At 44.0% G+C, this 23449-nt stretch overlaps 1 protein-coding gene across 2 annotated transcripts in view; it reads left to right on the forward strand.

Moving 5' to 3' along the window:
- COL8A1 (collagen type VIII alpha 1 chain) overlaps positions 1 to 22795 on the forward strand; it is a 117912-nt gene extending 95117 nt beyond the window's left edge. For both annotated transcript variants that reach the window (XM_084633318.1, XM_084633319.1), the window contains 2 exons: positions 15697 to 16012; positions 19128 to 22795. In XM_084633318.1, coding sequence (XP_084489444.1) covers positions 15700 to 16012; positions 19128 to 21034 — 2220 coding nt within the window. In that variant the 5' untranslated portion in view covers positions 15697 to 15699 and the 3' untranslated portion in view covers positions 21035 to 22795. The remainder of the gene's footprint in view (positions 1 to 15696; positions 16013 to 19127) is intronic.
- Positions 22796 to 23449: the final 654 nt, after the last annotated feature.

Consider the following 23449-nt stretch of genomic DNA (forward strand, 5'->3'; position numbering starts at 1 on the left):
GGCAGACAGCACCACATGCTGAGCAATTGATGTATTTCAAGTTGATAGGTTTTTAATAGATCTTTTCCCTTTGAGGAGAGAAAAAACAAAAAACAAAAAAACCACCACATGTCACTGAAGTCAAAGGGAGTAGTTTGAGGCAGGATTGCACATTTAATGGCAAACCCAGTTTGCCATGAGCTCTCCTTTCCCACCCAATATAAATTAAAAAGAAAAGGAGGACTTGTGGCACCTTAGAGACTAACCAACTTATTTGAGCATAAGCTTTCGTGAGCTACAGCTCACTTCATTGGGTGCATACAATAGGTTAGGTTACAATAGGGGAAATAGGTTACTTTGCATAATGACTTAGCCACTCCCAGTCTCTATTCAAGCCTAAGTTAATTGTATCCAATTTGCAAATGAATTGCAATTCAAGGGTCTCTCGATGGAGTCTGGATTTGAAGTTTTTTTGTTGAAGAATTCTTCAACTTAGGCTTGAATAGAGACTGGGAGTGGCTAAGTCATTATGCAAGGTAACCCCCTCCCCCTCCCAGATGTTCTTGTTAAACCCTGGATTTGTGCTGGAAATGGCCCACCTTGATTATCATACACATTGTAAGGAGAGTGATCACTTTAGATAAGCTATTACCAGTAGGAGAGTGGGGTGTGGGGAGGTATTTTTTCATGCTTTTTGTGTATAAGAGATCTTCTACACTTTGCACAGTATGCATCCGATGAAGTGAGCTGTAGCTCTTGAAAGCTTATGCTCAAATAAGTTGGTTAGTCTCTAAGGTGCCACAAGTACTCCTTTTCTTTTTGTGAATACAGACTAACACAGCTGTTAGTCTGAAACCTGTCAATATAAATTAAGGGTCTAATTCTGATGCCCTTCTACTAGGTAAATTCTCATTGACATCAACAGGCGCTTTGTCTGAAAAAAAATGAAATGGACCACCAATGGGATTTCCAATAACCAGTGTGATCTCCCAAAGATGAAAATCCAGGGCTAAGCTTGCAAACCCCTTACTTGTGTGAGTAGGTTTATTGTCTTTAGTGGGACTATTCATAGGAATAAGAGTTTGCAGGATGGGCTCCAATCCACAAAGTTCTCATCCTCTTTGGACTGAAAAGTCCCATTGACTTCAATGAGAAAGGGATCGGGCCCCACCACAGATTGTTCCTCTTCGACTCTTTATTGCTGAAAAATGAAATCAGCCTGGACAGGCTGTTATTTTACTGTGTCACAGACAGCAATTGCAAGTTAGAGGAAGCCAGTATAAAGCGAATCTCAAACTGAATACCCCACAGAGATTCTCAGACTTAGCTGCCTATTGTCTCTTTCAAACAAATATTTGTTGTAGGGAAGTCACTTCTCAGTAGAAGACTGATGAAATTGAGTTTCCATTCTAACAGTAAAAAGTCTCACCAGACAGACCACCTATAAATGGTGTCACATCACAAGTCCTACATGAATAAATTTCAGTACTTCCATGCATTCTTTACACAGTCAGGTTAAAGCGGTGGTGGTACCCCTGGGGGTACACAGAGGTCTTCTAGGGGTACATCAACTCATCTAGATATTTGCCTATTTTTACAATAGGCTACATCAAAAGCACTAATGAAGCCAGTGCAAACTAAAATATCATACAGATTACAGAGCAGTATAAACAAGTCATTTACTATACACTGAAGTGTAAGTACCATATTTATATTCCAGTTGATTTATTTTATAGTTATATGGTTAAAAAAAAATGAGGTCAGCAATTTCAGTAACAGCATTCTGTGACACTTTTGTATGTTTATGTCTGATTTTGTTAGCAAATAGTTTTTAAATAAGATGAAACTTGTGGGTACGCAAGACAAGTCAGACTCCTGAAAGAGGTACCGTCGTCTGGAAAGGTTGAGAGCCACTGGGTTAAAGTGTTACTTTTTAAATGCTAATTTAAAAAGCGTAGTTGCTGGCATGTTATGTTTAGACCTGGGTCTCCAATGATTACAGTAAATATCCAGAGAAACGTCCTTTTTAGTTTTCCCAGGAGAAAAAAAAATACTATTGGGAAAGATTCTTACTTGAAGTTGGCCAGAAGCCAAGCCTAGCTTTCTATAAAGGGAACGCTTAAAAAAAAATTAAAGGGAACGTGTGGTGCCACTTTAGAGGAGTCTCTTCATTTCTGGTTGCTTTATCTAGGATAGGGCAAGGAAATTATGTGACGCTGTGTGCATTGTGGCTCAACTTGAGCTACCTCAGCACATGCAGTGCAACAAGAGACTGAATCCTCCATTGCAATGAACTGGCTCTGCTTGCCAGCCCTCCAGCCTTATTGAAGCTTTAAAGGTTTCAGAGTAGCAGCCGTGTTAGTCTGTATTCGCAAAAAGAAAAGGAGGACTTGTGGCACCTTAGAGACTAACCAATTTATTTGAGCATAAGCTTTCGTGAGCTACAGCTCACTTCATCGGATGCATACCGTGGAAACTGCAGCAGACTTTATATATACACAGAGAATATGAAACAATACCTCCTCCCACCCCACTCTCCTGCTGGTAATAGCTTATCTAAAGTGATCAAGTTGGGCCATTTCCAGCACAAATCCAGGTTAACTCACTCTCCTGCTGGTAATAGCCCATCCAAAGTGACCACTCTCTTCACAATGTGTATGATAATCAAGCTGGAAATGGCCCACCTTGATTATCATGCACATTGTAGGGAGAAAAGAAAAGGAGTACTTGTGGCACCTTAGAGACTAACCAATTTATTAGAGCATAAGCTTTCGTGAGCTACAGCTCACTTCATCAGATGCTTATGCTCTAATAAATTGGTTAGTCTCTAAGGTGCCACAAGTACTCCTTTTCTTTTTGCGAATACAGACTAACACGGCTGTTACTCTGAAACCTGTCATTGTAGGGAGAGTGGTCACTTTGGATGAGCTTTTACCAGCAGGAGAGAGAGTTTGTGTGTGTGGTTTTTGGTGGGGGGTGAGGGAGTGAGAGAACCTGGATTTGTGCAGGAAATGGCCCACCTTGATGATCACTTTAGATAAGCTATTACCAGCAGGACAGTGGGGTGGGAGGAGGTATTGTTTCATATTCTCTGTGTATATATAAAGTCTGCTGCAGTTTCCACGGTATGCATCCGATGAAGTGAGCTGTAGCTCACAAAAGCTCATGCTCAAATAAATTGGTTAGTCTCCAAGGTGCCACAAGTACTCCTTTTCTTGAAGCTTTAAAGTGCATTAATACGGTGAGAGGCTGTCACTGACTCACAGGGGTAATCCCCCCCCCCCACACACACACACTGATACAAGGATTCTTTACACAGTTTCTTTTCTTTAAGTCAAAGCACCCTCTCCTTTTCACTTGAGGCTTCTCAGAAGGAACTCACACATTAGCATAGGTATTTTGTACCACATCCAGCCCTGTGATAAGACAGCAATTCAGGAGACTTGATAAGGAAGCCTGGTTGTGAGGGGAACTGATCACTTAGCTAACTACTCATCAGATCATCTCAAAGTGAATCTATCTGGAGAATGGTTTCAGAGTAACAGCCGTGTTAGTCTGTATTCGCAAAAAGAAAAGGAGTACTTGTGGCACCTTAGAGACTAACCAATTTATCTGAGCATGAGCTTTCGTGAGCTACAGCTCACTTCATCGGATGCATACCGTGGAAACTGCAGCAGACTTTATATACACACAGAGAATATGAAACAATACCTCCTCCCACCCCACTGTCCTGCTAGTAATAGCTTATCTAAAGTGATCATCAGGTTGGGCCATTTCCAGCACAAATCCAGGTTTTCTCACCCTCCACCCCCCCCACACAAATTCACTCTCCTGCTGGAGATGGCCCAACTTGATTATCATGCACATTGTGTAAAGAGTTGTCACTTTGGATGGGCTATTTCCTGCACAAATCCAGGTTCTCTCACCCCCTCACCCCCCTCCCAAAAACCACACACACAAACTCACTATCCTGCTGGTAATAGCTCATCCAAAGTGACCACTCTCCCTACAATGTGCATGATAATCAAGGTGGGCCATTTCCAGCACAAATCCAGGTTCTCTCACACACACACCCACCCCCATACACACACAAACTCACTCTCCTGCTGGTAATAGTTCATCCAAACTGACCACTCTCCAAGTTTAAATCCAAGTTAAACCAGAACATCTGGGAGGGGGGGGAGGTAGGAAAAAACAAGGGGAAATAGCCACTCCCAGTCTCTATTTAAGCCTAAATTAATAGTATCCAATTTGCAAATGAATTCCAATTCAGCAGTTTCTCGCTGGAGTCTGGATTTGAAGTTTTTTTGTTTTAAGATAGCGACCTTCATGTCTGTGATTGCGTGACCAGAGAGATTGAAGTGTTCTCCGACTGGTTTGTGAATGTTATAATTCTTGACATCTGATTTGTGTCCATTTATTCTTTTACGTAGAGACTGTACAGTTTGGCCAATGTAAATGGCAGAGGGACATTGCTGGCACATGATGGCATATATCACATTGGTGGATGTGCAGGTATACGAGCCTCTGATAGTGTGGCTGATGTTATTAGGCCCTGTGATGGTGTCCCCTGAATAGATATGTGGGCACAGTTGGCAACGGGCTTTGTTGACTAAGTTGCTGGGGGTTCACATTTGCCCTTGACTGCAGCCTCTCCCCATGGGGTTTTCTCCCTCCTGCTCTCTACACTTGCATTTTCTTGCTTTTTTACCTGCATTGTGACCATCTGCTTCTGCAATTCATAAAGGCTATGGAAGCTGTAAAAATAAGCAGACGCTGATTTAAGAGCTAAGGGCCACATTTCTAAAAGTGTTTAGACCCCTAGAGATGCACATAGATACCTGGTGGGATTTGCAGTGGCTGGGTGTCTAACTCCCATGGGAGTTGGTACTCAGGCCCTTTTGAAAATCCCCTCTACACACCTTGTCTTTAGATGCCTAAATACCTTTAAAATGTTGACCCTCAGAGGCAGCAAGGAATGATACGCAAGCTGCACAACCCCAGGAGTAGTTTTGGAAGGCACTGTGGTTCAGGGTAGGACTACTCGGGAGCTGGAGGTGTGATTGCTGGCTCAGACAGACAGTCATACCTCCGCTAGCTCTGGCCGATCCTTGTGTACTAAAAATAGCAGTGTAGCCACAGCTGCCAGGGCAGCGGGATGGATTGGCTGTCCTATGTCCACACCTACGGCTTCAGATGGGCTAGCTGCCCCAAATGCAATTCCATCACACCGCAGCAGCTACGTTGATATTTTTTTTAAAGAAAAGGAGGACTTGTGGCACCTTAGAGACTAACCAATTTATCTGAGCATGAGCTTTCGTGAGCTACAGCTCACTTCATCGGATGCATACCGTGGAAACTGCAGCAGACTTTATATACACACAGAGAATATGAAACAATACCTCCTCCCACCCCACTGTCCTGCTGGTAATAGCTTATCTAAAGTGATCATCAGGTTGGGCCATTTCCAGCACAAATCCAGGTTTTCTCACCCTCCACCCCCCCCACACAAATTCACTCTCCTGCTGGAGATGGCCCAACTTGATTATCATGCACATTGTGTAAAGAGTTGTCACTTTGGATGGGCTATTTCCTGCACAAATCCAGGTTCTCTCACCCCCTCACCCCCCTCCCAAAAACCACACACACAAACTCACTATCCTGCTGGTAATAGCTCATCCAAAGTGACCACTCTCCCTACAATGTGCATGATAATCAAGGTGGGCCATTTCCAGCACAAATCCAGGTTCTCTCACACACACACCCACCCCCATACACACACAAACTCACTCTCCTGCTGGTAATAGTTCATCCAAACTGACCACTCTCCAAGTTTAAATCCAAGTTAAACCAGAACATCTGGGAGGGGGGGGAGGTAGGAAAAAACAAGGGGAAATAGCCACTCCCAGTCTCTATTTAAGCCTAAATTAATAGTATCCAATTTGCAAATGAATTCCAATTCAGCAGTTTCTCGCTGGAGTCTGGATTTGAAGTTTTTTTGTTTTAAGATAGCGACCTTCATGTCTGTGATTGCGTGACCAGAGAGATTGAAGTGTTCTCCGACTGGTTTGTGAATGTTATAATTCTTGACATCTGATTTGTGTCCATTTATTCTTTTACGTAGAGACTGTACAGTTTGGCCAATGTAAATGGCAGAGGGACATTGCTGGCACATGATGGCATATATCACATTGGTGGATGTGCAGGTATACGAGCCTCTGATAGTGTGGCTGATGTTATTAGGCCCTGTGATGGTGTCCCCTGAATAGATATGTGGGCACAGTTGGCAACGGGCTTTGTTGACTAAGTTGCTGGGGGTTCACATTTGCCCTTGACTGCAGCCTCTCCCCATGGGGTTTTCTCCCTCCTGCTCTCTACACTTGCATTTTCTTGCTTTTTTACCTGCATTGTGACCATCTGCTTCTGCAATTCATAAAGGCTATGGAAGCTGTAAAAATAAGCAGACGCTGATTTAAGAGCTAAGGGCCACATTTCTAAAAGTGTTTAGACCCCTAGAGATGCACATAGATACCTGGTGGGATTTGCAGTGGCTGGGTGTCTAACTCCCATGGGAGTTGGTACTCAGGCCCTTTTGAAAATCCCCTCTACACACCTTGTCTTTAGATGCCTAAATACCTTTAAAATGTTGACCCTCAGAGGCAGCAAGGAATGATACGCAAGCTGCACAACCCCAGGAGTAGTTTTGGAAGGCACTGTGGTTCAGGGTAGGACTACTCGGGAGCTGGAGGTGTGATTGCTGGCTCAGACAGACAGTCATACCTCCGCTAGCTCTGGCCGATCCTTGTGTACTAAAAATAGCAGTGTAGCCACAGCTGCCAGGGCAGCGGGATGGATTGGCTGTCCTATGTCCACACCTACGGCTTCAGATGGGCTAGCTGCCCCAAATGCAATTCCATCACACCGCAGCAGCTACGTTGATATTTTTTTTAAAGAAAAGGAGGACTTGTGGCACCTTAGAGACTAACCAATTTATCTGAGCATGAGCTTTCGTGAGCTACAGCTCACTTCATCGGATGCATACCGTGGAAACTGCAGCAGACTTTATATACACACAGAGAATATGAAACAATACCTCCTCCCACCCCACTGTCCTGCTGGTAATAGCTTATCTAAAGTGATCATCAGGTTGGGCCATTTCCAGCACAAATCCAGGTTTTCTCACCCTCCACCCCCCCCACACAAATTCACTCTCCTGCTGGAGATGGCCCAACTTGATTATCATGCACATTGTGTAAAGAGTTGTCACTTTGGATGGGCTATTTCCTGCACAAATCCAGGTTCTCTCACCCCCTCACCCCCCTCCCAAAAACCACACACACAAACTCACTATCCTGCTGGTAATAGCTCATCCAAAGTGACCACTCTCCCTACAATGTGCATGATAATCAAGGTGGGCCATTTCCAGCACAAATCCAGGTTCTCTCACACACACACCCACCCCCATACACACACAAACTCACTCTCCTGCTGGTAATAGTTCATCCAAACTGACCACTCTCCAAGTTTAAATCCAAGTTAAACCAGAACATCTGGGAGGGGGGGGAGGTAGGAAAAAACAAGGGGAAATAGCCACTCCCAGTCTCTATTTAAGCCTAAATTAATAGTATCCAATTTGCAAATGAATTCCAATTCAGCAGTTTCTCGCTGGAGTCTGGATTTGAAGTTTTTTTGTTTTAAGATAGCGACCTTCATGTCTGTGATTGCGTGACCAGAGAGATTGAAGTGTTCTCCGACTGGTTTGTGAATGTTATAATTCTTGACATCTGATTTGTGTCCATTTATTCTTTTACGTAGAGACTGTACAGTTTGGCCAATGTAAATGGCAGAGGGACATTGCTGGCACATGATGGCATATATCACATTGGTGGATGTGCAGGTATACGAGCCTCTGATAGTGTGGCTGATGTTATTAGGCCCTGTGATGGTGTCCCCTGAATAGATATGTGGGCACAGTTGGCAACGGGCTTTGTTGACTAAGTTGCTGGGGGTTCACATTTGCCCTTGACTGCAGCCTCTCCCCATGGGGTTTTCTCCCTCCTGCTCTCTACACTTGCATTTTCTTGCTTTTTTACCTGCATTGTGACCATCTGCTTCTGCAATTCATAAAGGCTATGGAAGCTGTAAAAATAAGCAGACGCTGATTTAAGAGCTAAGGGCCACATTTCTAAAAGTGTTTAGACCCCTAGAGATGCACATAGATACCTGGTGGGATTTGCAGTGGCTGGGTGTCTAACTCCCATGGGAGTTGGTACTCAGGCCCTTTTGAAAATCCCCTCTACACACCTTGTCTTTAGATGCCTAAATACCTTTAAAATGTTGACCCTCAGAGGCAGCAAGGAATGATACGCAAGCTGCACAACCCCAGGAGTAGTTTTGGAAGGCACTGTGGTTCAGGGTAGGACTACTCGGGAGCTGGAGGTGTGATTGCTGGCTCAGACAGACAGTCATACCTCCGCTAGCTCTGGCCGATCCTTGTGTACTAAAAATAGCAGTGTAGCCACAGCTGCCAGGGCAGCGGGATGGATTGGCTGTCCTATGTCCACACCTACGGCTTCAGATGGGCTAGCTGCCCCAAATGCAATTCCATCACACCGCAGCAGCTACGTTGATATTTTTTTTTAAAAAAAGGAGGACTTGTGGCACCTTAGAGACTCACCAATTTATCTGAGCATGAGCTTTCGTGAGCTACAGCTCACTTCATCGGATGCTGTAGCTCACGAAAGCTCATGCTCAAATAAATTGGTTAGCCTCTAAGGTGCCACAGGTCCTCCTTTTCTTTTTGCGAGTACAGACCGACACGGCTGCTACTCTGAAACCTGTTGATATTTTTAGCATGCCAGCTTAATCAGGGCTAGCGCAGATATGCCTATCCGAGTTAGGAATTACACTTCCAGCTCCAGTACAGAGGTACTCTCAGAAGCACAGTTCCATCACTGCTTCCCTCTTCCTCTGGAAGAAGCAGGGGCCATAATTTGCTCCTGACCTGTACCTGCAGCAAATTAGACCACCTTGCGCAGTGGCTCAGCTGCGCTAGCCAGTGGCTGGATGGACAAAGCTACGGTTCTGCCCATTTCCTGTCCTCTCCCTAGCTATCAGCTGTAGATCCTAAGATCCACGTAGCTCCCTCAGGGGCCTTAGGAAACTCTTACATCCCTCCACAGGCGTGTAGTCCAAGTCACAATCTAGCCCTAAATAATTGCACAAAGAAACCCCGCAAACCAGTCAAAGGCACCAGTCCTTGCCAAAACCAATAGATTAAAACAAATTTGAAGTTTCCAAGCTACACTGTTTTGGAGTTCTGATAAGCCAAAAAAACATTACAAAAAACACACTGTGTGAGATCACCTCATTTTTTTGGAGCCGTCTTATCTCCCATATGCCTTATCTGATTTGCCTCAGACTTTCCACCCTCATATAAAGAACCGGAGTACTTGTGGCACCTTAGAGGCGAACAAATTTATCTGAGCATAAGCTTTCGTGAGCTACAGCTCACTTCATCGGATGCACCCTGAAACCTGCACCCCAGTGTACTTTCTTGTCTGTGAAATTGCAGGTGAATTGGTTTAGGTTTGGCAAAGATAGAGATCAGTCCCAAAAAAAAAGAAAAAAAAAGAAAAAGAAAGAAAAAAAAGTCTTAGGGTTGAGAGTTTGTTTCACCCTAAACTATGGGCAGACTAGTGTATCTCCATAAGATATTTGATTTTTTTTAAATTATTTTATTGTCCATACTGTCTACTCTTCATTTTCTAGCCCTCTCACCTGCACACAGTAGTCATCTTGTAATAAAACCACAAAAGCAGTGCATTGCATGAGAAAAAATAAGCCTACTACCCCTCTCTCCATTTCCCAAAAAGATGGTCATTTTTTGTTGTTGGCAAGGCTTCCATTTAACTACTCCGTTCTCCAGGCCCCCCATATTTTAATTTTTAATGTCAGTCACAAGTTAGCCAGTGCCTTCAAAGCTTTTTATACAGATACCTTTGGATTGGAGATGAAAGTGGGAAAAGATGGACACAAAAGTTACGCTTAGCAAGAGGGGCTGTCACCTTCCCATTGAGACAGGGGCCCCCCATCCAGTTGTTGTCAAAGATGTATGTTAATTACCATTCAGTTAGTAAAGGGACCAAAAAGGAACAGTGAGAATATAGCAGGGAAATTAAAAACAACAAAAATCAGATTAAGGTCCAAGAGGGTCCTGATTAAAAGCCTATTAAAGTCTCTGGGTGAATCTTTCTATTGATTTCACTGGACTTTGGATCAGGCCCCAATTGGGAGGAAAAAAAGGTGTGTGTGGTGGGGGGGGGGGGGGGAAGAGTGTAAACCTAATGACCCCCATGTGAATGGTGAATAAAATCAAACCCAGAGCTTCAGTATAAAACTCTACTACTCAAACTGAATAAATAATTTCATTAGTTTCAGCCATAGTAGTCTGTTATCCTCTTGTGAATGTCATGGAACGGGGAGACATACTTCACTTGTGTGTGCTGCATATTTTGGGGGGGAGGGGAGGAGACAAGAGGAGAAGGTGCAAAAGACATACCAACACTGAAAATGATGCATCATTTTTTTTTAAATAAAAAAGGAATAGGACATTAGTACATTGACCTACTGGGAGACTTTGGGCAAGTCACTTCAACTTTCTGTGGCTTGGTTTCCCCACTTCTAAAAAAGAAGAATATAATGATACTTGAAGAAAAAAAAAAAAAGAAATACACCAAGATCTACAAATGACTGCTCTATAAGAACACTTTTACTATGTGCACAGATACTGGCAACCTAGTATTGAGAGTTACCCAAAGCAGCACAAACAATGCAAAAAACTACTAATAAAAAGTTAAGAGGTCGTTAAAGAAAAGATAGCCATAGGCAGGATAGACTTGGCTTAGCTGCTGCCCTACCTTTCTTGCGATACATCTGCCCATCCTTCCTTTGGAAAGGTTATCCAGAGAGGGCTTAATCCAACAACGCTTGATCCAGTCCCAAAGTGAACAGAAAGATTTCCACTATCTTCAAAAAGAAGAAGTGAGACAAACACCAAGCGCTTAGAATGGGTAATGGAATAAAAAGAGTCTGATTTACAGAGTTGGTCAAAAACTGGAAAAAAAACAAAAAAAAAACAACCAAACAGAACACTCCCCCCACACACCTAGTTTCACAAGCAATTTTCAATCCTTTGAAATATTTTAAAAAAAGGCAAACGGACAAATATATTGCTTTATCAAAAATTTTAATTTTAAAATGAAAATTTTTGAAGCTATAGAAAACTTCATGAAAGTGATCAGAGTTTTGTTTACCAAAAACATTCAATAAAAATTTTTTAAATTAAAAAGGCCACATTGTTCACAAAAGAACAAAGTTCAACAACATTGACAATTGTCGTGAAAATTTCATTTTGAAGAAGCCATCTCAAGGAAAAACCTTTTCATTAAGAAAACATGGAGCAACTCCCTTTCATTAGTTAGCTGCACAACTGTAGTTTTTCCGAGTTGTACAAAATTCGTACCTAAAAATCGAAACCCTGCTTCTGATGCCATAAATGGTTGCTGTGCATATGACTGAGATCCCGCAAAACCAGGGATGTTACACAAGTAGATAGACTTAATAAAATCCCATAAGAAAAAAGTGAAGCAAAACACACATCATAGCATCAGCAACATTAACTCTAAACCGAAGGTTTTCCAAGGCTTTCCATGAGGTATCGTGGAAGCTCAGGGGTGCAAGACTTCATACCCTAAAGCCCTAACTCAGCAAAGCACTTAAGTAAGTGCTAAAACACTGAAGTCAATGGGACTTAAGCCTTTTGCTAAATAGGGATGGACAACTGAATTGGGGTTTTATATAGTTAGTACCAGCAATTTAATCCCGATTTTATAATTCTTACATCCAAAATTACAAACTAAGCATACTGTTTATTTGGACAGCGCTGTTTCTTTGCTATATTGTGTTGCATACTGTAAGCACCTAGCTATATTTGAGATCTTAAAATTCCTAGTAGTGGGAGTTCAGAATCATGAAACAAATCCACCATATAGAGTACATTTGCTAACATCATTAAAATAAATGAAAGTATTTACTGAGTTCTTCTTTCTAACAATTCAATCCTCTACAGTTGCTTTCAAGTGTGACTTCGGATCATTCTTGGACAGATTAATGGATATGCACTATGCTAAATTAAGAAAACACAATAATGATATTATACTATTCTATAATTACATCCAAAAAATGCACTAAAAGAATGTTAAAGCTGCAAACTGAAGCATTCAAAAATTAGAAAGAACCAGTATTAAGGTTGTCTGTTCTCCCTATACAACTTTAATTTGGCCCCTTTGTGCTTATTCATTACGATATAGTTCTCCTAGTTCTGCCACTGACCCATCCTGTGAGCTTGGGCAAGTGACTTAACCAATCTGTACCTTATTTTACCCATATGCAAAACAGAGACTACATATCTGATGTATCTCACAGAAGTGTTGTGTGGCATTATTCTTGTAAAATCTTTGAGGTCCTTATGTAGAAAGTGCTCTTTCTATAATCTGATCAAGTATTATTATTACCTTCCCTTCTAATTTGAGAGTGGTCAGGCCAGAAAGAGGGGTATATGTTCCACCCAAGTGTTTGCCATCTTGTTCCTCTCCATTCGTGTTTTGTTTGCTTAAATACTACTTATTTGTGACTGTTCCCTGAATCCTGAACCATATGGCTGAAAAAGAAAATCCAAAATGGCGGACATTTCATTTTCAGAACACTCTCTCTCTCCATCCAGGAGAGAAAGAATATGAATTAGGCTGAGTAGATACAACCCTATGGGCTTTTTAAGAGACCCTGGGCTCCCCATTTTGGTACCAAAAGTCGGTGGTCAGATTTACAGAAGAGCTCAGGATGCTGGAAAGAACGTAACAGAGAAGCTGTGCCTTTGGTGATCCCTCATTATCTAAGGGATTATCAAGAAAGTTGTTAAGGGTGCAAGTTCTCTGTGGGAGCTGCCTTATACTGAGGCCCTCTCCCCTCCCCCACATACACCCTCAGGTCCCTGCTAAGCTGGAAAGGGGGAGCTTGGGGCTGGAGCTAGTAGGAGCAACCCAACCCCAAGTTGATCCTTCCCTAGGTTCCTTTTGCTCCCCAGGTCTCCCTAACCTAACCTGGTCCAGCTGCCTTTGTCCCACTTTCCTTACACACTCCCTGACGTAGGATGGCCTGAGGGTCCTGGAGAAGGGGGGTGGGGTCAGAGCAGCTGGTGGAATGCACAACCACTTCACTGCTGGATCTGCTCCCTGTGGGTTGCTGGAGCTTTTGGGAGGCTCTTGTGACCCGCAGGAGGCTCAACACAGCCAAGAGCAGGGTACCTGCCAGTGCTCCATTCATTGCATTGATCCCCAACCTCCCTACCCACTTCCATCACCTCAGGGTCAGGGGGGAGACAAGAACCGCAGGCCCAGTTTTTAAGGCAGCAACAGGAGCCACTGCTGCAGCCCTCCCACCCCACCACTGTACTCATCGCCCTGGGCTCCAACCACCCTTATCCCTCCCTCCCGAACTGAGACCCCTTATTCACACATCCCCTTCTGCTCTCACAGACCTGCCGTAGGACTTACCCCGGGGTATTCTGGGAGGGGGCAGTGGCCATTCCCACTTCCCCTCTGCTTCTGGGGATGCCTGGTTGGTTAACGCCCCCCCCCCCCATCTTCCCTCCTTGGGCTGGGGGAGGGGCGCACTGCTCCCTATTCCATAGGAAGAATCTATCTTCAGGGCAGGACCACTGGCCTTCCCCCTCCTGTTGGGGTGGAGGCCCAGGTCCAATGCACACTGAGCCTGGCAGGCTCTGGCCTGGCCCACTAATAGCTGAGCTGGGGAGCTCACCCCTTAGAGATGGAGAGTCCTGCCACGTATGGTATGGTCTCTCTACCAAGGGAACCCCAGGCTCTAGGGGGCAGGGCCTTAGTGGTAGCAGCCATATATATGAGGCAGGACCCTCCTTCACAGGGTCCAGGAACTGATAGACTCCATATACACCTGGCCTGAGCAGGAGGATGGCAACACTGCTCTGCCCCAAAATATGCCTCATTATGGACATAGTGCCTTGTTCAGTACAATTTACTGTCACCACCAAGACAAGAAGGGCCCCAATTCTTTGTTGGGCCCCAAGCTGCACTTTGCAAAGAGGAGGTGGTAGGAGAGGGAGGGAAAGAAACTGGCTTTAGCTACCTTTGCACTTCTCTGTATTTTCAGACCATCCAGTGGCCTGCCCAGCCCCTGGTGTAAAGTAAAGGAGCTAGCTGGCCTCCTAGATGCTGTTCCACAGCCAAGAATACCCAGAGTACTCTGCCCTGGTCATGCCTCCACATACGTGATGGGGGGTGGTGAAGAGCTATTTTGACACATCGCTACCAGGTGTGGGAACCTCTTTGCTCAAAGCATTCCCTGGGGCTGAGTTTGAGGCCTGGGGGAAGTAAGGGAAGACAGAAGCAGGCCCAAAGTTTGCAGCATACATTTGGACACTAGCAGCCAAACCACAAATACTAAAATACCCAGTAAAGCATAGCCTATAGAGAGACTTCCCACTGCCTCAGATCATCTATGGCCACACCCTACTCTGGTCCCCAAAATCTGTTCTTCCCTAGGAAACTCTCAGTTCTCTGAATCCCTACGTCCCGCCAATAATGCAGCCAATACAAAAGCAAAGTGAGCTGGTTGGACATTCAATTATAACTAAGAACAAGGACTGAGACATACAATCAGGACCCTGTGTACGTTGTAGTCACAGAATTCACCCCATGATGCAGATTTCTGCTCCAGAATCTGAGCTTTTCTTTTTTTTAAAATTACATTTCTAGCCCTCATTATCATGAAGAAAACAGACACATGGCCTGAGTGTAGCCAATGTAATGTCTGCCTGAGCTCATAGATAGCTTAATACAAAAGCTCTGTGCGGGGTGAAATGCCCTGTTCCTCTCAATGGTGTATTAACACAAAGATGGGAACTTAAACAGCACAGTTAACTATTTCACTGCTGATTTTAGTAAAAGGATTCAGCTAATGCGCTTATCCCACAAATCCTAATTTGCTTCCCCCACTGCCCAGGTGACAAAAGCCCAAGGCATCCCATATCCAGTTACTCTAACTTCCAGCTCCCCTAACAACTTCTGGAGTGCAGATATGCATTTACAATACCAACAACCTGTGGTACAGTGAAACCTGAAAGGTTTCAGAGTAATAGCCGTGTTAGTCTGTATTCGCAAAAAGAAAAGGAGTACTTGTGGCTCCTTAGAGACTAACCAATTTATTTGAGCATAAGCTTTCGTGAGCTACAGCTCACTTCATCACGAAAGCTTATGCTTAAATAAATTGGTTAGTCTCTAAGGAGCCACAAGTACTCCTTTTCTTTTTGTGAAACCTGAAAATGTGGGAGCAGCAATGGTATAAAAGAAACTGGATTTAGTATAAATGTAAACACAGGGAGTACTGCGTTGAGTGGATTATTCCTTTTTAGGTCTAAACAAATCTTCCTATTAAAGTGCATATGAAGCTGCTAAAAATGATTTCACCAGTGATGCAGAATCCAGAGATCTTGCTACAGAATTTAGGTCCCGTTTGCTGCAGAGAGCAAGGGGCTTTGGGTAAGATACAAGATTTCGGCTATGAAAATATCCTTTGCAGATTTTTATGTGCAATAATTATTCCTTTTCTCTACTCCTGCAGGTCATGGCTGCGCTGTTAGCCCCTGTGCAGCTGCTGGCAGTGGCTGTAACAGTTTACCTAGAGCTAGTGAGATCCATTCAAGGGGGCGTCTATTATGGGATCAAGCAGCTGCCACACCAAATCCCACAATATCAGGCCCTTGGACAACAAGTACCTCACATGCCACTGGGCAAAGAAGGCACTCCAATGCAGCACATGGGCAAGGAGGTGCCACATATGCAATATGGAAAAGAATACCCTCACCTGCCTCAGTACATGAAAGAAATCCCACAGCTGCCTATGCTCGGCAAAGAGATGGTACCAAAAAAAGATAAAGGTAAACATACCAAGTGAAACCCCCTCCCCACTCCTCTCAGACCTGCAGGGACCAACACTGGATTAATGTTTTAGGAATCATAATTAGTACTTAACTGCAGACAAATAATGGTCATAAAACATCACTGCCCATTGCTTCTGCAGCCAGATGCTTACACAGCCTGGCACGCACCCTGAGTAGTTGGCCAGGTTCCTGCCACAGAAGAGCATACTCGGGTACATGCCCAATGAATGTGGCTGAATCTGCTTGTGGTAGAAGTGGGGAGGGGCCAACCACCAGCTCACAGTGTCACACACCTGAGTGAGTGGTATTGCAACCTGGCACACAGGGTGGCAGCAACCTCAGTCAAGTTCAGCCTGGCCACCCAAGCTGCCTAGTTTGCCAATAGCAGGACTAGGCAACCCATGGCACGCTTGCCAAAGGCAGCGTGCAAACTGATTTTCAGTGGCACTCACAATGCCTGGGTCCTGGCCACTGGTCCCGGGGGGCGGCTCTGCATTTTAATTTAGTTTTAAATGAAGCTTCTTAAGCATTTTAAAAAGCTTATTTACTTTACATACAACAATAGTTTAATTATATATTATAGACTTCAAAGGTTTTAAAAGGTCTCTTCCTAAAGTGTATTACAGGCACACTAAACCTTAAATTAAAGTGAATAAATGATGACTCAGCTCACCACTTCTGAAAGGTTGCCAACCCCCGGCCTATTGCAGGAGCAGCCCAATAACTACTTTCCCCAGGAAAGGAGATGTAACCAAGGTCACACACTGCTAGGGGCCCTCTCACAGCCAGGCATAGCACAACAACTCACTTAATGGGCTAGCCCCTGACAGTCACTCCAGCACTGTGGCAGTTTCCCTGTCAGTGGCTCAGCCCTCTGGCTGGGTCCCCATATTAAGGGCACCCTTCCCAGGGTCACAGTCCCAAACAAATCTCTTTAACACAAACAAAAATCCTTCCACCTCCCTAGGGTACTTCTTTCAGGCCAACGGGGAACTCAGTCCCACCCTTTACTCTAGCTTCCAGCCCAGTGCCCTGTATTAAACAACTAGGTCTGCTCCTTTACCTGAGCTGCAGTTTTCTCTTGGCCACTTCCTATCCAGCCTTTTAAGGTCTCCTCTTGGTGATTCCATCTCTTCCCTTCTTAATCAGGGTCTCTCCCAGTCCTGTCTGCCTGGAGAGCTGGTCTTAATCCCCAGGCTTTCTGCCTAGCTCTCCTTCCAGAACTTTTCCCAGCTGAGATTTATCACCACTTAAGCCTGGCTCTCAGTCTATTACTGTAGTCACCTTCTGCTCTTTATCGGGAATTGCCTGATTCCGCTCAGGTGAGGTTCACTCTGTAATCAGGTTTCAGAGTGGTAGCCGTGTTAGTCTGTATCAGCAAAAAGAACAGGAGTACTTGTGGCACCTTAGAGACTAACAAATTTATTTGGGCATAAGCTTTCATGGGCTAAAACCCACTTCATCAGATGCATGCAGTGGAAAATACAGTAGGAAGAAATATATACACACACAGAGAACATGAAAAATGGGGGTTGCCATACCAACTCTAACGAGACTAATCCATTAATTTGCAAACTGGACACCATTAAATTATGCTCGAATAACGACTGGGAGTGGATGGGTCATTACACAAAGTAAAAACTGTTTCCCCTTGCTAATTTTTTCCCCTACTGTTACTCACACCTTCTTGTCAACTGTTCGAAATGGGCCATCCTGATTATCACTACAAAAGGTTTTTTTTCTCCTGCTGATAATAGCCCACCTTAATTGATTAGTCTCGTTAGAGTTGGTACGACAACCCCCATTTTTTCATGTTCTCTATGTATATATGTATCTTCCTACTGTATTTTCCACTGCATGCCTCCGATGAAGGGAGCTGTAGCTCACGAAAGCTTATGTCCAAATAAATGTGTTAGTCTCTAAGGTGCCACAAGTCCTCCTCGTTCTTTTTTCTGTAATCAGGTTGGCTTATCCCCAGGCCCTCCATCGCATAGGGCAAACCATCCTATTACAAGGGTTAATGGAGGAGGGCAGCCAATCAGCAGGGAATTTCTCTGTGGTCTGGTATGTTTTCCCTGCAGACCTATATAGAAAGGTCTGAAAACCTGCAGTCTACAGGGAAAACTTGTAGTATGAGTAGTATGTAAAATGGAAGTAAAACTTATCTACTGCATAGGGTGTAAAGCACTTAGTGTTTGTACAGTGCTTTGAAGATATTAAGTGCTATATAAATGCTATGGGTAGATTGTCCCTTGCTCTGTGTGTGCCTGTGCAGGGAATTAAGGGGGATTAAGATCTCCCTTTATGTTCCTACATGGACTCTGCACATGCTGTTTCCCTCTCACCCATGCACACAAGTGAGTTGGGCGGGGGTAGAGCTTTAACTCCACCCTCCCTAAAGCACCAGCCAGAACAGCTGAGCAGATGCACAGGATGTTATTGTTTGCTGCTGATATACGTCAACAAATCACTAACATCCCCCACCCCACTTCTGAAACAAGGGGGAAGCAGGGCAGGAATTGTGCCTCCCAGATGTACAATTCCTTCCCTGTGTTGCTACATACTTCCTCATACACAGGGCTGTGGCAAAGCTACAGTCTAGCCCCGAGCAGTTTGATGCATTGAGCCAATACAGATTATTAAATTATTGTGTATCAAATCAGTTTAGATATTTTAAACTGAAATGGCACAACATTCAGAGACAGAAAAGAATGGGGATATGGGGTCATGAGAGGAAAAAATGGGAAAAAATAAAGAACTCAAAATTCAAGGTTTTTTGCATTTCATCACAGACTTGAAAGTTGGCCCATATATGTGGCAAATTGACCTATGGTGTGGATAGCTTTTACATAAAAATTAAGGAAAGATTTTGAGGGGAAAATAACTATTTCACTTAAACTACGAATAAAGTGAAATTTGGGGTGCATGAAATCATTCAGAACAATAAAAGTGCCATGTTTAATTCTAATCAACTACTGGGGCCATGAGGTGGTATACCTAGTATATCTACCACAAATCCAAGCAATACCTAAATGAGACCGAGCTATTTAAACTGCATATCCAATAAAGGTAAAATTATGGTTGTTCTCTCTCTTTCTTTTCTTAAAAACAGAAATGCCGTTAGCCAGTTTGAGAGGTGAGCAAGGTCCCCCAGGTGAGCCTGGACCAAGAGGGCCACCAGGTGCCCCAGGATTACCAGGTCATGGAGTGCCAGGAGCCAAAGGAAAACCAGGTCCACAAGGATATCCAGGAATAGGCAAACCAGGTATGCCTGGAATGCCTGGAAAACCAGGAGCAATGGGGCTCCCTGGGTCAAGAGGTGAGATGGGACCAAAGGGAGAGATTGGGCCTATGGGAATACCAGGTCCACAGGGACCACCAGGGCCTCCTGGACTGCCTGGAATAGGAAAACCAGGTGGTCAAGGATTACCAGGACAACCAGGAGTAAAGGGTGAACCAGGAATGAAAGGACCACCAGGACTCCCGGGGCTTCAAGGCCCTAAAGGAGAAAAAGGCATTGGGATTCCAGGCTTACCAGGGTTAAAAGGTCCACCTGGGTTACCTGGCCCTCCAGGTCCAGTTGGACTCCCAGGGATAGGCAAACCAGGAATGATTGGGTTTCCAGGACCACAGGGACCTATAGGTAAACCAGGACTTCCAGGTGAACGAGGGCCACAAGGTCTTCTTGGGGCACCTGGGATTCAAGGTCCACCTGGCCTTCCAGGTGTTGGAAAACCAGGCCAAGATGGAATCCCAGGCCAGCCTGGATTCCCAGGTGGAAAAGGGGAACAAGGCTTGCCAGGTTTACCAGGACCCCCAGGCCTACCAGGGATTGGGAAACCAGGATTTCCTGGGCCTAAAGGTGATCGTGGCATCGGTGGTTTCCCTGGAGCACTGGGGCCTAAAGGTGAGAAAGGGCACATGGGTCCCCCTGGCATGGGTGGGCCCCCCGGGGAGCCAGGTCAACCAGGGTTACCAGGAATAATGGGGCCATCTGGTGCTGTTGGTTTCCCTGGACCAAAAGGAGAAGGTGGACCTGTAGGGCCTCAAGGTCCTATTGGTCCAAAAGGTGAACCTGGCCTACAAGGTTTCCCAGGAAAGCCAGGTTTTCCTGGGGAAGTAGGACCCCCGGGTCTTAGAGGACTACCTGGTCCAATAGGGCCAAAGGGAGAAGCTGGTCACAAAGGTTTGCCAGGCCTGCCTGGTGTTCCTGGGCAATTAGGACCTAAAGGGGAACGTGGAATCCCCGGTGATCAAGGCCATCAAGGTCCATCTGGAATCCCAGGTATCGCAGGACCCAGTGGCCCAATAGGACCACCTGGACTTCCAGGACCTAAAGGAGAACCAGGTGTACCCGGTCCACCAGGCTTTCCAGGAGTAGGGAAACCTGGTGTTTCAGGGCTGCAAGGACCACCAGGAAAACCTGGGGCACTTGGTCCACCAGGCCAGCCGGGTCTTCAGGGTCCTCCAGGGCCTCCAGGTCCACCTGGTCCTCCAATAATAATCCCACCCACCCCACCGGCCATTGGACAATATTTGCCAGAGCTGGGGCCTGGCATTGATGGAGTGAAGACCCCACCTGGCTATATGGGCAAGAAAGGCAAGAATGGTGGCACTGTCTACGAAATGCCTGCATTCACGGCAGAACTCACCACACCCTTCCCACGGGTCGGGGTGCCTGTGAAATTTGACAAGCTTCTCTACAATGGCAGGCAGAACTATAACCCACAGACTGGTATCTTCACCTGTGAGATCCCTGGGATTTACTACTTTGCCTACCACATTCACTGTAAAGGGGCCAGCGTCTGGGTAGCTTTGTACAAGAACAATGAGCCACTGATGTACACATATGATGAATATAAAAAAGGCTTCCTGGATCAAGCTTCTGGAAGCACCGTCATTCAACTGATGCCTGGAGACAAAGTTTATATTCAGATGCCATCTGAACAGGCAGCAGGACTCTATGCGGGGCAATATGTTCACTCGTCTTTCTCAGGATATTTATTGTATCCTATGTAAAAACAAAACAAAACAAAAACCCCAGACAAAATTACAACTCTTTTCCTCTGCTTCAAACTTTTATACCATTGAAAGATGCATTTACTGACAGTTTTAGATCCCTCTTGTACAACAAAGTTTCACATTATGCACAGCTTGTTATAAAAATGGTGTGGTGAACATATTTTATGATGTGTATCCGGTTCATAACAGTTGTTCTGTATCCAATGGGGACATATTAGCTGTACATTATATATTTCTGTGATACCATACTTACTTCATTTCATTCACAATAATACAATATTAAGGGTCAAATCTTGCATACATCACTCACTCCTGTTGCCTATTTAACTGAACATTGATCTAAAGTGTGAGATGAAAAGATAACTTAAACAGAATGTGTCAGTATGAAATGATCTGATATATGTATAAGTTTGAGTAATGCTTTTTTTTTTTAAAGCAGGGTTTATCTAAACCTGCACCATAAGCAAAGATTCTCTTAGCTGAAATCCTTATTTTCCCCACATACAGTATCACAGGACAGTTTCTTCTAATAACATACTTAAGATGGAAAAGAATATTCGCACAAGAGAATTTTAATTCACTGCTTTATCCAAATAGCCATTGGAATCAAAAGGAAAATTGCCACTGACTTCAGTGGGCAATAGATCAATCCTTAATACCACAGCATTCAAGAAGCCTCCATATATATTTACAAAGCAGACGGTAGACATGGTAGACCTGAGATATGGTTTTAGTCTAATGACTTTAGGGATGTTATGCCAAATTATTAAAATAATGTAGCATTTTGGCCAACGAACATCAGTGCAGTATAAATACACGCATTTTCCCAGACCTTTCCTAAGAAACTGCATTCTGTTCGGCTTTTAAGAGAATGCGCTTGTTCTGAGATTCAGCCAAAATTAGCTTATTAATGAATGTACAGCAAAAGTGGCACTTGCTCTGTTTGCTAAATAATAAACAAACTAGTTTGAGGTTGCCCAATAATTTTCATTAGTAATAAGGATCAAGCAAACTCTTTTACTTTTCTCTCATTTCCATTGTGCGTGGGTGCTGAGAGGTGTCGGTGGCCTCTCATATACAGGTCAGACTACATAATCTAATGGTCCCTACTGGCCTTAAACTCTTATGATTCATTTGAGAACAATTTCTTTTAATGTAATAACTGATTTCCAGTTCTTTTTATTTATGTTACTGATTGCCTAAGTTTGTATATGAGCATACATAGGCATCAAATGTGCGTGTATGTGGGGGAAGCAACATTTTTACAAGGTACTGTCTGTTCAACAATGGTGCTAATCTCACAGCAAAAAATTAATTACTGAGATTAATTTAAAAATATCTTTATACTGTACTTTTCTGTGTTTCCCTTTTCAGTGTTGCACATCACACTATTCCATTAGTTTAAAAGTAGACTGAACACATCTTCTATGTCTTGACTAATGCAACCCTATTTAATTCAAAATGAACTAGGAAATTCCGTGCAGAAAAAAAAAAAAAAGATTTAACTGGCATTACCATTATTTAAATACAGAGTTTAATGCAGTGTATTACCAACACAGCGCTGCAATGACTCTAGTGCGGTGCGTGATCTCAGATATTTTATGGAATGTTGGTGGCAATGGACAGTTTACCAGACACTGGTGACTTTGGTGAGTTTCCAGGATATGTATGAGATATGTCAATAGCAAATAATTTTTGTATTTAAATTTTTTGTACTGATTTGAAAAAAATATCTTATTAAATATCTAAAAAATAAAAGTTTCCTTTTATTAACAGAGCAACTAGAAAGTTTGAAGCACCAAATTCACATTTCAGAGCAGAAAAACAAGCCAGCATGAATGATGATCTACAAAGGACATTTTATTTTATTTTGCCAAGCTTGCTATTAATCCGTATTACAAAGAAACCAATGTAATCACAGAGCATTTACCAACAGATGATGCCTCTAGAATCCTGAATGTGCTCAAATGCAAATATCACCCTGAGGAAACACCACTGGCATTTCTACATAGGCCTTAATCCTGCATGGCCTTGCTTGATGCACAGCCGTGTCTCGTGGGTGTTGTGGAGGCTCAGAGAGAGAGAGAGAGAGAGAGAGAGTGAGTGTGTGGGAGAGAGAGTTTAAGTAGAGTACTGGTTGGTGTGGAGAACTATGTACCTTGCTTGAAAACACAGGTTGAAAAAAGGGTGGAGCATAGGAAGAGGGGATGTGCCTCAAGAGACACATGCTTAAGTATGATCCTCATCATTCTGGGTGGGCAATTAGTGACAGTCTCCTTTTAAGCCTTGAACCTACCAATAGGCATAAATATACCGTGGGCTGTACAGCATGCTGCTGAGGATGGGCCATCAGATCCAGAGTCAGGAGATCTGAATTCTGTTCCCAGATCTGCCATTGTAGAACAGAGACGT

Source organism: Lepidochelys olivacea, assembly GCF_965140295.1.
Source record: "Lepidochelys olivacea isolate rLepOli2 genome assembly, chromosome: 1".
In the NCBI taxonomy this organism is placed as follows: domain Eukaryota; kingdom Metazoa; phylum Chordata; order Testudines; family Cheloniidae; genus Lepidochelys; species Lepidochelys olivacea.